A 14,797-nucleotide genomic window follows, 5' to 3' on the forward strand; every position below is an offset into this window, starting at 1 on the left:
CTAGGGTTGAACTGTTCTTGTACTCCCCTTGAATCAAGCAAATGTTGGATAGTTATTCAAATAGTCTAAAAAATTTTGGATTTTTTTCCTTCTCTGAGAAGGAATGTATTCCTTTTTAATTCAGTCAGATCTTTCTTAACCTCACTCATTCCCTTTTACTGAATCTCATTCGTCTTATTACAGCAAGCCCCACAGTATGTTCAATGTCAGACCCCCTGGCTCTCCAGCTTCTTCATCTTCAAATTCTTCCTGTCGCTTTAGATTCCCTTGGAGATATTTTCAGATAACTCTTCATGTTCTCTGATGACTTGAAGCATCAGATTTTTAAAAATTTATTGTCCTGGATTGCAAAATTTGCTCCCTATAGTAATGCTATGTGAAACAAGGGAAATGTTTACATATTTTGCAGCATTTTGTGTCATAATCATTTTTCATTCCTGCCAGTTTTCCACAGTGTTACATGATGATAAAATATAATCTGGGAATAACATCATTGATTAATGACATTTCAAAGGTTTTCACATTCTGTTGGTAACAATTTAACTTGAACAATTTATCTATGAATTTGCAAGTTAGGCCAAATTTGATTTTGTAACCAAATACTAAAATGTTCAGATTTTAAGGAGCTTGAATCTTGCCTGCCTTTACACAGAACATCTGTTCTCCTCACGCCCAAGGCTCACATGACTGGAGAACTGCAGCTGAGTTTTTTTTAATATTGCAGAGGTTGCACACCTTCAAATTTTATGCTTTCTGTTTTAATCTACCTGATTTTCTGCTTTTTTTCCAGCTGACAAATCAAGCATTCATACCATGACACCCATCATCTCCCCAGCTCCTCTACCCTGTGGGCTTGATGGAGCTGGTCAGTCCATAGGACAGTTGTCTCTGGCCCTTGGGTTCCTGCAGTGAGACACTGCTGCAACACTGTGTACATCTCTCTAGCTGCTGACCCATGCCTGACTAAGACATGTATCCCCAACAGAAGACACCCCCCCCCCCAAAAAGCAAGTTACCCACTGGGTGAAACTCCAGGTAGTGTGTTGAAAAAAAGAACTGAGACATATGAAGTTGACAGACTATCTTTAATGTCCAGAAAAAGCAGGAGTTTTACTGAAGCTGTCAGGAAACAGTGCTTTGAGACTTCTTAAATTCAACTCAAGGAAAAATCAGTGAGATCCAGAATGAAAATGGGAATTATACATTGTCAAAAGAACCTGAACAATGTTACAGCTTAGGAGCCAGACAAAGAGACAGGACTTCTATGCCTTGTATGTCCATCCAAATCCAAAACTGTAATCCAGGAATGCCTATTTACACATTACAGAAATGTTGGTTGGAAGGCACCTCTAGAGATCTCTAGACCAACCTCTTTCTTGAAGAAGGACTATCATCACACTGACTCAGGTCAGCTGTGGTTTTGTCTGGCTTTATTGAGCATCCTGAGGTGTCCAGTCCTTCAGGCTTAACACACAGAGAGGGGGATCTTTATGCCCACCCCATGCTGTCAGAATGGCTTTTCATTAAATTTAGAGCAGTACTAGCAAAATTTCTTATCTTTTCTCATCACTGCAACCGCATCTGACACTCAGGTGGAGGAAGAGAGTCCTGCTTTCTGAGAACAGACTAGGAGCAAGTTGCATCCGAGTGTACAAACCACTGCACAGCAAAACTACACTTTTTAATTCCCTTATGATTCAATGTATCTTGCAATGCCATAGAAACATCATCAGAGTTTCAGTAAGAAGGTTGCAAATCATGCGCATACAGGCCACCCCTCTAGCCTAGGGATTAGGGATTAGGGAGATCTCTGGGATACGTAAAATATGGATTTGAGTTCTGCCAAGCTGAGGGACTCATTTGTTAGATTAGTATACTAATTGTTAACCTCTTATATGGAAGCAGCACTTTGAGTCATTACAAAAAAATAGTTATAAGCTTCCTTATAAATTTCTTTAACTTGCAGGAGAAGAGTTTGCATCCCACAGACAAAAATGTCTGGCTTTAACCCCACAGGCAGAGGGTAAGAGTTTAAGGTCCACCTCTGAGCATGCTGTTAATTTTCTGATTCTGGGCATCACTTCACTCAGTCTAAGGGGTGTTTTTAACATCACCTTCCTCAGGTACCCAGTTCTCCCAGACCACTCTAAGACAAGTTTTGGCATAGTGTCCTGGGTCCAGGAATGCACTTGAAAGTGAGATCCCTAGAGGTCAAACCCTGCCACACCTGTAGTGTCTAGGTTTTTTAATGGATCTGGATCTAAGTCCCCTCTAAAATGGGGATTTAACAATTCTGAAGAATAATTTTCATTTAAATTCAATGGAAAAAAATAGTTCAAACATACAAGCTACTGCAACTTAAAAATAAATTACTTCAGCTGACTCACAGTATTTATAAAATTATACATTCTGTTCATGGCAAATAAAAAGCAAAGAAGCTTATTTCAGTGAAAAGAAAGCAATGAAAAAGGATCACATTAAGTCACATTACCTTACATTTGTTACAGGCTAAGAACAGAGTCATGGATGGTTGCTATGGTTCAGTTGATGTGTAGTGATTTATTAAACCACGGTTATATGGCTTGGATGCCTAGGTATCTAAGGGCACAGACACAGAGTCCTTTTAGAAAATTGAATTTAAGACCCTAAATAACTTAGTTTTTAAAAGCTGCCAAATCAATGGAAAAAATGTTCAGGAAATCCTAAAGCAGAACTATGATGTGAAGTTCCCAGATATTGTTAAACCACATAGAAGGTAATAACATCACACATCCTTTCTAGCTCTTGTAATATGTAGGCACAATAAAGTACAGAATATTATTAGCATTAAATATGATATTGCTTTAGTTGAATTAGGCTGAATCTTGAGGTTATTTTCATCCATTCAGGCAGGTGTGAATGGTATGGGGCTTGAGGAGTTAATGAGAAACATTCAGTAAACCTGGAGCTGTTCATTTGAAAATGACTTACACTCTTGGGCACAATATCGTCTGCAAAACTGAACCTGGCACAATGTAATACAGTAAAATTTTAGTAATAAATTTCTTTTCAAGTTCTCTGCCAGAAATATCAATTCATCAGCCAACAATGAACAAACTACTGCAGTGTTAGAAAAGCAAGACCTTGCCAATCCTGCCATCTACAGGAAAAATCCTAAAACTGAGTAAATCAGTGTTTCCACTCTAAGTTTGGCACCAGATCCAGCAGCATATGCAACGCCTGGGGACAGTACCTAGGCATTCCGTGGCAGAAATGTGCCTTCCTAGTGGAGAGGTTCCTTGATAACGATATTTGCAGGGACAAGAATGCACAACAGCTGTTTGCAATATTATTTGGCTATCATCAACAAGCCACAACCCAAAGTCCTCACTGAGTTTTTATCCAGTCTTCCACTGATTTTGGTAATAATTTTGCCTGACTAAAGAAAGAATGGAAAATGAGCTAAGGCTTCACTTGGCTAATAGTCAGTTTGGGAACTAAATATACCATTACAGACTGTACATCAGATACAAGTGCTTTACAAGACCTGCTTAGAAGGCAAATACTAAAAGTATAATCTTTATGAGCTTATTTGTCATTCTTTCGTAGACACATTCTCTACATAAACCTAATCATCACATGGATTCAACTGAAAACCCTCTTCCAGTAAACAAGTGCTTTATATAGATTTAAAAAGTCTTCAAGAACAGTTATTAGCATGTATTAATATTACCTCCACAAGGGCTATATTCTTTCCTTCATTTCTCCCACTCCAGTTTTTCAGACACCACAAGAGTCAGCACTAATGAAGATCCAGCTGGGAAAAACAATTCAATCACTTCTAGTAACCCTACCTTAAAAACAAGGTAAGAAGCATACATGGGCTATTCAGAGGAAAGAGCAAACCAGTAAGTAATATAATGCCTAGATAACCCTCTCTCAATGTCTTTAACAAGAGTCTCCTTGAAAAACAAAAATAAAACTGAAATTACAGATTTTCCTCCAACTTCCAAAACAACACCAAGGTTGTACCATAGCTTTACACCAAGTAGCTGCATTATCAGCATTATAGAGGTTGTTTCTTGTTTGGCCTGAGGCTTTTTTCCCCATGAGCTTATGAATACTCATGACTGTGTCTTCTCAGCGAGAGAAAGGGACTCTGAAAGAGTCAATAAAAACATTTGAAAAGAAGGGAGATCAGAGTATGTAAGTATTGCAGAATGCAGGAACTACACAGAGATTTTTTCATTCTTGTGATTTTGTGCTTAAAATATTTTGAATCTCCCTCCTACAAATTATTCTAGTAAAATAAAATTACACCAGCAGCCCAGGTGTGTCAGGTTTGGCAAATGTTACATGTCATGTTTTCTCAAAAGACATACTGCTTTGTGAAAATTAGCTTAGCAGGTTAACAGAAACTACTTTTTTTTTTTTTACAGCTTCTCTGTTTTTTGTAATGTGCTCATTTCTATGTTCTTTTCTCCCACCAAAACATCGTGTTAAGTCAGTATACTTCTAGAAGTTACATTCTTATTGCACTCAACAGTTCTGGTTGTTAAGGCCCTTAGGAAAATATGGTTAAGTTACTATTTTTCCTACTGCATTAGTAAGAACAAATCATAAGGGGTTTTTTCTTTCATTTTCCAAAACAATCCTTTTCTAGAACAGCAAAAAATAGTGGAAAATTTCATCCCCCAAAACCTGATGTTTTAAATTGCATTTGTGTTTAAGAAAAACAGAAGAAAAAAGAGAAGCTAAAATGGAATTTAGACAGTACCTTCTCAAATATATTGTATAATTTCTATTTTTTATATTGTTCCTAATCAAATTAAAATCAATACGAGAATAGTCCTTTACTGGTGTTCTGAGATCACCTTGTAAATAAAAAGAGATATTTTTTTAAGTTCATAGTAATTTATATTTTTTTTTCCATTTTGGTTCACTAATTCAGCAACTAAGGACTTAATTAGTAGCACAAAGACAAAGATATCAGACTTCTGTTTATGTCAGGCACAATTACATTCTACTACAATAGTCAGTAAGGAACAGTGGAAATAACTATAATTACAAAGGTAGGATATGTAAAAAAAGAGTTTCTCCCTTCAGTTCCACTTGTCCTTCCATATTGTAATTTTTATCACAATATTTCTCATTTCATCATTAGTGCTTAATCTTTAAACAAGGCTAAAGACAAAGGGCCCAATTCTTAGCTTTCTTAGCTGATTAGAATAGCTTCACTGTACTACATCATCTTATACCACCAGAGGGTCTATCAAAAGCAGAGGTAAGTCAATGGTTTAGCTGCATAGATACAAGATCTCAGCTGGCACTGGAGACTCAGCAGCACAAAGGAGTTGCATCTGTCAGCAAATATCATGAATGTCATGCGATTGTATACTTATATGTATATGTATGAAAATTTAATTCCCTTACAGTAGGCAAAAATGCTATTGATCTGTTCAAATAAATAGCAGCATTTTTTCCTGAAGCAAACACACACAAGGCATAGTCACATCCATCATTTCTCTGGTAAACTCACTATATTAGGCTTTTCCGCTTAGTAGCAAGTCTTTGACTCAGCAGTAAAATATTTTTAACCCTTTGTGAGAGGTTTTATAGCTGAAAAGCATGTAGCCCTACCAAACTAAAAAGATATTGGCTAATCTTAAGAACCTACATAAGAGCATTAAGAAGTCCTGAGCTTGATTGTCCTCTGAACTGTGCCATCTCTGACAATGTATCTGGAGAACAAAGTCCTCCATGCTGAAAAGAGAGGAGATCATGGAATAGAAAAATAACCTTCTTACTCAGTTGGGTCTACAAGTATACTTTCTTATTTCAGGACCCCACCAGGTTCAAGTACATCTATTCCTCTGACTGGAGACAGCCAGGCTGATGCTGACATCCTAGCTTTCATTAAAGCAAGACGGAACATCCTGCAAAAGAAAGGTAAATCCTGCCAAAAATAGGAAGCCAACCCAAAATCTCCAGTCCAGCATTTTAAAGCCAAAATAGCTTTAGTCCACATTTATACTGACACAAGTGAGACCTGATTCTGGCTGAAGTTATATTACATTATGTTCTCAGCCATTCTAAACACTTGAGGTTCTTCACATGTACTTATTTTAGTAGCTCAATGCTGTAGTGTAAAACTATGAAGGCTGTCTGTTTTTCTCAGCCACCATCAGTGAACTTTCTGGGGCATGCATGTCTGTGCAGCCTGCGCAGTGTATTTCTTTACACTTAAATAAATGCATTTAAATGTGGTTTCTTGATGATTGAAATACTTCCAAAATTTTCTGTATACATTTTCTTTAAATTTTCTGGCCTGGTTTTCAGCTGGTACAAATTTAGCTGTAACAATTGACACCAAATAATGATTATGCAAATTATTGCACTGTACCCTACCTCATGAGGCACCCACTGTGTCCAGCAGAGTATGGCCTTAACAGGTATTTCACTATATCAAGGTCTAGTGAAACTTTCTATGGGTATTTGTCAGCAAATCAGGTACTGAGAGCAATCATAGGTAGGCAATAAAGTTCACTCTACAGTGTAGATAAGTAAAATTGGCAGGAAGCAGAAAGCAATAAACACACAACAGTGGCACTGCAAAGTAGCCTAAAAGTAGTTCATCATGATAAAGAAAAATGACCTATGGTTTTCTTTTTTTTTTTTTTTAAATAATATTTTTTAGTGGCAACAACCAATTAGACAGAAGATGAAACTGGTAGTGGTCACTGAAGCAATAACTTTCCATCAGCACTTGAGTGTTGATGACAGCATTATTCAGCAAGCTGTCAGCACCTGGCAGATGGTGTTAGCACTGTCACAAAGTGGGCTTTCGCTATCACACTGCTTATCAGAAAACTGTCAGGTAGACACACAGTGGCTGAAGAAACAGCCTCCCTACACTCATCCAAAGCAAACACTTAACATACTTAGGCTTTGGGATGTCTTTTGTCTTTATTTAGAAAAGCTGTTGTTATGTTTCTCCTGCAAATGAAATTAAGTTGAATTTATAGGCAGCTCACCAGAAGGTTAGAGATAAGTGTCTTAAAACAAACATTTCAGGGCTTTAGAAGGTCCAAATCTGACTCATTCTGTGAAGTACAGTAATCTAACTAACAAGAGCACATCTTGTCCTGTGATCATCTCCTAAACTCTCTTCAACTGAGATGTTCAATAAGCATTTCTGCATTTCCATGCAAATGTATTCACTCCCTGCATGATTATTACACACAGAGTGCCATGCAGAGGACATGAAAAAGCATAGTTCAGCCAAACCAAAGTCTGCTAGGCCTAAAAAATGTCACCATACTTACTGCTCTTTCTTTTATTGATCCTGACCCTTTCAAACTGTTATATCAGTATCTTAGAAGCAAACTGAGAGGCCCACTTTACATCAGCTGGGAAAAAAAAAAAATAAATAAAAAATATATATATATATATGTGCAGAAGCCAACGGAGTGGAAAATAAGTTTCATAAACAGAAAGCATGGGAATGCTCAATAACCTTAGTGACAGTAATGCAGGGGAGGTAATGAGAGGTCTCAGTGAAGATTACCTCAGGGATTGCAGGTCGTTGCCATCTGCTTTCTAAACAGAGTGGAATTAAAGCAGGTACAATCACAGAGGCTTGCTCGGATTGTTAAAGCATTGTAATAACTACATTGGAAAGCTTTTTACAAAGGGCTGCTCTGCAAACATGCTTTCATTGCCTTGTTCAGTCTTGAGGTAGAGAAATGAAAATGCAGAAGAGTAGATGAATGATTTTTTTGTCTTAAAAGTTTTAAATTAAAAGATTTTTTTTCCTTTCTTTTTTTTGTGTTTCTGAAGTTTGTTTTAAAACTGACAACACAGCCTGAAATATAGTCTAATGTATTCTTTATCTCCTTTCAGGCTTGGGGAACAACTGAAATTCTTCTTGCAGTCCACTATTTCCTTTTAGAAACAGTTAAAGGTCTTTATTCTTTCCCTTCCTCTTCTGTTTAGAAACAGGTACGAATAAGTACTTTAGATGTACAGGCTTAATTGGTAAAGGTATAGAAATTATTTGTCTTTAACAGCAAAATCCATTTCTCCAGGGAATGATATGTGAACTCATTATCTTCAGCTTGCATTAGGATTAAGCAAAACTAAAACAATCAATCAGGAGTTTGCCAAACATTTTTGTTTATTGAGAATTCATTGTATGTTTCCAAATATTAAAATTATCTAATGTATTAATGCTCTTCTACATCTTTAATCTGGGGAACACTTACTACTACTGATGGTAGTTTTGTTTGCATCGATTTGCATAAGGCTTTATTAATTACATCTAGTTGGCATCCAGGGATGTCTGTGCAAAAATAGTAGTTATCTGGGTTACAAAATTCTATAAAATTTCATTTGAGACCTTTTGCTGATTTTTATTTTTTTCCCCCAAGGAATAGTAGTTTTCACATAGGATGTCTAGAATACTGAGATTGCATTGTAATAGGAAAATAAATTTTTATTAGAGGGTAATTCTAGAGTTCAAAATTTCCCAACTGTTTTTTTTCATTTGAATACATTAAATCTTGTGCAAAATATACACCCTCCCAGAATATGGAGGTTTCAGAAGAAACAATGACACTTAATAGACTTAAAGTAAAACAAAGCAAATACTTGTAAAACACAAATGAGATGTAAAAATTTAAACGCAGTTATATCTTATATGCAATGTAAATTCACTATTGACTCAGTACTACTTTATTGCATATTATCCAGTTATGCAACAACTTATTTTACACATCAGATTAAAACAAATCAAAAAATGCAATGCAAAATACAGTCTGTTTCTCTGAGATATACATACTTCCAGACTGAAGCCACCATTTTTCACGCTAATGATAAGCTTATAGTCTTGCATTTTGAAGGGTTTGGGTTGTTCACATAAAAATACAGCAATGCATTGGCAGAAGTCACATATCATTCTCAGGGATGTATATTTCCTTAAGTTGTTGATACTTAATTCTCTGGCAAATTCATAATTATTTGAAGTACATGGTGAATTGGTATGTTCAAACCCACAGAAGATACATGTTTATCAAATTAACAACTAAGATGCTGTCAATTAAGAAATATTAAAGTTACACCTTTTTCTGCATTTTAATTTTTAGTAAAAGTCAGCACAGCTACCACATAAATTTGTAAACTTTATGCAGAATTTAGGATGTACAAGGTGAGATAAAAGTCATATCTACTGTTGCTTTTGGAAGAGAGTTCAAGGATTTGGTCAGGGGTGGGAAAATCCACAGGTCTTCCCCCTTTTGTATGTCTGCTTTGTTGGAGATTATATTAAAATGTCCTTCTTCTGCCAGAATCTTTATCTGTTTGTCTTTATTTTTCTTCTTCTTACTCTGTTATATATAAACCTGTATTAAATATCCACTGAATTAATATTTATATAGCTTCATTGAGGAGAGCAGGGCCACTGACCTGCCTCCATCCAACCCAGCTAGCTGGAGAAGAACCAGGGATTCCAAACCATTGCTGGGTGAAGCAGCTGTCTTTTTCGGTTTTCAGTAAAATCCACATTATGGTGAATTTATTTGAAGGTAGCCAAAAGAGAATTACTGGTACAACAGCTCATTTCTTTTGACATTGAAGCATTTCCAATAGCTTTCAGTAACTGGTTAAGAGAAGGATCTCAGTGCTACCCTGGTATGATCTACTGCTGGTATGATGTGACACTGCTACTGCTTGATGATTATATATTCAATGTTTTGTTCTCAGTTTGCCACACATCTAAGTCACAGAGAGAAAAGATTACTTCCTGTCCTGTTTCAAAATTCTCTAGTCTTTTTTTACAATTTTGTAAAAATGGTGTGAAATTAAATCACTATCAGCAAAGTAATACCTGATTGGCAGAATGGTCTGAGATTAAGAATATACCAAATGCATGAGAAGAGCTTGGACAAAAGTCCATCCAATAATAGAAAACCATATAAATCAATATAAAGCCTTTCTTGCTTCTTTTGGAAATTTTTGTAATATCATGTGGGCAGAAAAGATTGCTTATTGAGTACACAATAGTCTTAAGAAATAAAGCATACACTTTTTTAAAACTGCCTCCACTCTTCAAAGGTTGCCTCTTGGGTTCGTAGGAAAATTCATGTTGGAAAGGACCTCAGCAGGTCTTTAATCCCACCTCTTGCTCAAAACAGCATCAGCTACGAGATCAAACCAAGGGGTTTGTCTGAGGGCTTTGTTCAGTCTGGTCTTGAAAAGCTCCAGGGATGGAGACTGCATCACCTTTCTAAGCAGTCTGTTCCAATGCTTGACTGTCCTCATCATGAAAAAGTTTTTCCTTATGTCCAGCTTGAACTTTTCTTTTTTGCCCGTTGTCTCTCTTCCTCTCACAAGCCACACTGTCAAAAGCCTGGTTCTATCTTCTTGATGGCCTTCTCACAGGTGTTGGAAGGCTACTGGGCTTCCTTTCTAAGTCCTCTTGTCTTCATGAAAGCATTTATTGCTTCAAGAAAGTTTGGTTGGCCACAGATGAACAACGTTACTTGGTTTAATAATGTATCTTTATATAATTTCTACATTATTTTTAAATAACCCAGGCATTTGCCACACTGAAGGCCCACATTTATAACGGTCTTGACTCCTGCCTAAGCCACCTGTAAAAAGTATTGCTAAGCATAGAGATTCTCATGCATATCTGACTCCTGTCTATTCACCATGATATCTAGCTGCTGGTTGGTTAAATGTTTATATGGTAAATACAATTTATTTATTATCTCCAACCAGAATAAATCCAAATATCTTTTTTGTGGAGATTTCTTGGTGAAGTAGCTCTACAGTGCTACTTATCATACAGATATTTGCAGGATTAATTTATGCCAGACATTGTGGATCATCTCATCTCTTATTTCAAGGCATTTCCAATCCTTCTATATAGTTTATTTCAGGAGAAGACAGACATCCACTGGTCTCCAACAGCAACATAGCTTCTGGGAGGGTCAGGATATGACCCAGACACATAAAGGCCGAAGGGTCTGTTCTCATTTATGCTGAATCTGTCAGGGATCTATACACAGTCTGGAACCACACTAGTGAAAACCTTGTGCTCACCAGCTTTTGGCTTAGGCATTTGTCTCCATTTTCATCACATCCTGGCCACTGCAGCTTTCCAGAGAGCTCCAAGGAGAAAATTATATAACCTTATGTTGAGTTTCTCTTGCCTGGAAGATGGACATGCCTAATTAAATCTCCCTTTTTCACTCCTGCTTTTTTTTATGAAAGAGGCTTTGAAGTGGAATAATGAGGTTCACACATGTAACAGCGTAAGTATACATTGCAATATCTTCCCAACAAAAGATTTCATTGTTCTTACCTGGTTTAATCAATCCTAGCATGCAAGTGTTTTATGCCAACAGTATAAACTGAGAGCACTTCAATGTAATAGAATGTTAAGATCTTGTAAAAATGTTGCCTGTACCAAATATCCAGCTGGTGAATATGGATGTCAACAAGATGAGAATTTGGGAATGCCTAGTTACATATAGCATATTCGGTAGCTCTATATAGAACTTGTATGTCTTTTCAAAGGCCATTTTTAATAACCACAAGAATTGAACTTCTGTTTTTAGATGGCTTCACATGAATCCCTTTTACTGTTGTTTAAATCAACGTTAAATGATTTTTTTCTTATGTTTTTTTCTGTGTTGCTTCTTGCAATGTTTGCTTTGACACCTCACGAATAAGGCAAGCAATGTAAACTAGATATTTCTAATAGAATCCATGCCTTCATTTAACACCACCACGATAAAATTGAAGACTTTCAACTAAAACTTTGTTTTCCCATTCCCCTGAAGGAAATCTCAGGGGCTGCACCTGAGATTTTCCAAATATTATCTTCTGTTCATTTTTTGGGGCATCTGAGGTGCTTCATTTGACACACACAGTGAGCTAAAAAAATACTTGTATTTGTGGGCCAACAGTGGGTTTACCCAAACGCATTTATACAAATAAAGAATAGAAACAAGAAGATCTTCCTCCAATACAATAAATGCAGAATTCAAGGAAGCTTTCCTTTTTTTTCATAGAATCTGTCTGAGAAAAATACTATTGAAATCTTGGAACTCTTCATAACTGTTATCTGAAAATGCTTCATGTTTTCACCTATGTGAGTGTAAATCAGGAAGTCAAAATGATTGCTTTATACTTGGAGTGAGAACAAAATCAGAAGTAGAAAATTGCCAGATGGCAGTGTCATGCCTGAAGAAATGCAATGTTACTGTTATTTATATTTAACATGGTTCTAAAATAATTTCCTTAACTCTTCTCCAAAGTGCAGGGTTTAAAAGTCATTCAAGGAGCAAAGCAAATTCAAAACAATTCAGTATTTCCATGTAGAAACTGTTCAGGCTGAAATGCATACCCTGTGGAAGAATGGGTCCCTGGATCTTTGCATCCACTTTGTCATCTAGCTCTGTACAGAGACATTTATTCTGGAAAAATTAGTCCAAAAATTCATTCATCAGAAGTTTGAAGATGACAGGATCAGCCAAGGTATCCTTCAACCATTTAATTACTTATTTTAGAAACAGTTTAGAAACAGTGTCTATGTAAATTATACTCCTACTGATCACAATGGTATTTCTTCTGGCTTTTGAAATACAGAGTGAGGAAACCATGTCAGTTATTTTTGGCCTATCTTTTATTTAGCATCTGTCCATGATTAAGGATTGTTAGGAACTGTAACAGCAACAGGTGAAGCAATTGGAGAACCCCGAATCCTTTGTTTTGCTCCAGGTAATACATGTGAAGTGATTCACTATCTCGACTGTAGACGAGGATGTCATTTTGGTATCTGTGCTTTCTAGAACAGCTCAGATTTTCTCTGGGAAAAGCTGGATCCTACTGGGTCAGTCACATGTTACAGTAACATTGAGGGAGAAAGATAGGATAAGTGAAGGAATAATCCATAAGATCATGCTCAGCTCTGGATTCAAAATATGTTTTGTAAGAATTCATTCCTTAGCTTTGAGACCAAATGCACTCTTATGTTTAACATAAGTGCTCTAGGGAGCGCTGGAACAGCAGAACCTCTGAGTAACAGTCAACTTCCAAGTTCAGCTACTCTCAAGAAGTTTTTGCTTTCAGCATTTTTTATTTTTAATGTTTGTGAACTCAGGTTTTGTTTATTTTTTTAATCAGAAGGATATTAAAAGACCAACAAGAGAAGTTAGATTAGATAGTGTGCTTTGTCACCCCATCATCAAAAGGGATCTTCTAGTATATTGTTATTTCGGCATATTGTATATTACGCCTTTTTACCTGGAAGACTAATTTAATTTCCGATATGGTATGCCATGCTGTGCTCCATCTTCCAGATTCAGAACTTACACAGAAATCACAAGTCTTCAGTTTATTTCCAAATGTATATATTTGAGTTTCTTTTTTCCTGTGGCAAGACATAACTTCTGGGCTACTGTGCAGAATCTTGTTTTGGTTTATTCCTATGTTGCAACTTGACACTAAGGGAAAAAAAAACCATGCCTTTGCAAACAAAATATTGATGTTTCTATAACTTGAAATCTATGAGTACATATATCTGTAGCTTTTCCATGGGAATAAATATGGCAGCATCAGCTACTTATAGACTGTTGTCTTTCACGTTTTCAGAGCACACTACACTGCTCACTTGTATGGAACTGTGCATGTTTATGAAAATACTTTCTTAAATGTGTGCTTCATGATTTTGCCCTTGTATGTATCTGTAAGGTCATTCAGCTCTAAGGTGGTTCATCTCTAACTGCATATTTACTTTGCAGTTTCTTGTGCACATACAATTGAATTATTTTTTTTTTCATCCTTCTGCAGAAACACTGCTTTCTACATCAGCCGCAGGACAGATCTTATCACATATTCTATGTGTCTTTTGAAGTTCTCTCCAGTTGTTTGTTATATTACCCATTAATTGATTATTTTTTCCTGCCTTTTTTAAAAATGCTTTTCAAATTATAGTCATGGTAAAGATGATAACACCTCCTCTGAAAGTTGATTAGAAATCATTTCACTTGGCCAACCAAATAAGATACACCTGTAATGTTGAAGTGCTTTAAGTAGGAATATCTGAAGTATAGAAGTAAACAGACCTTGACAATTTTAGTGACTCAATTCACAAAATCCTCAGAAAATTAAGATCCTAAAAGTAAGCCTAAGTGGACATTTTTTCTTAAGGCATAATTTAGACTGCCAGGTTTGGCAGCCAGAATGCTTTGTTGAACTGAACTGAACTGAGCAGAATAGAAGGGGAGATAAAAGAGGTTCAGTGCTGTATTTATTCATTTGTAACTTAATTAATAGTTTCATACCCTTAATTGTGAAACCTACTTCAACTGTGGGAGCTTGTCTCAGCCCAGCTATGCACATGTGTTTGCATCCATTCCAGAAAACCAGTAGGCTAGCATTCTCTTGGACTGAAGACATAGGTCCTATAAAATAAGACAAACATCTGGATGTCTCACCAGAGGCAGCCCTGCTAGTAACAGGCAGTTGTGCAACATCCCAGGCTTGTGTCCTGAAGTTCTTGTTGGATACTCTGAAAGTAATTGTCATCCTTAGCACAGACCAAGAGAAGGCCTTCCATCAGTGATAAGCAAGTTGGACATCTCAGTTTTTTCAGATCAGTTTGCTTCATAAGGTTATTGCAGTGCTCAGTAATATTGATGCCACTACAGCTTCTATCTCCTAAATGTTTCACTTCAGCCAAAAAGAAATGCCAAAGCACCAAGGCTCTGAGTCCTTGCACTCTGCACTTCTTTACTGAAATCTTTCTGTC

At 36.5% G+C, this 14,797-nt stretch overlaps 1 protein-coding gene across 1 annotated transcript in view; it reads left to right on the top strand.

Moving 5' to 3' along the window:
• The window catches only part of KIF6 (kinesin family member 6), a 202,269-nt gene extending 194,078 nt beyond the window's left edge, over window positions 1-8,191 (top strand). Inside the window, exons 20-23 of the mRNA XM_075042931.1 lie at window positions 3,756-3,845; window positions 5,822-5,928; window positions 6,112-6,119; window positions 7,862-8,191. Of these exons, the coding sequence (XP_074899032.1) occupies window positions 3,756-3,845; window positions 5,822-5,928; window positions 6,112-6,119; window positions 7,862-7,930 (274 nt within the window). The 3' untranslated portion in view covers window positions 7,931-8,191. The remainder of the gene's footprint in view (window positions 1-3,755; window positions 3,846-5,821; window positions 5,929-6,111; window positions 6,120-7,861) is intronic.
• The last annotated feature ends 6,606 nt before the right edge of the window (window positions 8,192-14,797 follow it).

This window comes from Buteo buteo, chromosome 12 (assembly GCF_964188355.1).
Source record: "Buteo buteo chromosome 12, bButBut1.hap1.1, whole genome shotgun sequence".
Lineage (NCBI taxonomy): Eukaryota > Metazoa > Chordata > Aves > Accipitriformes > Accipitridae > Buteo > Buteo buteo.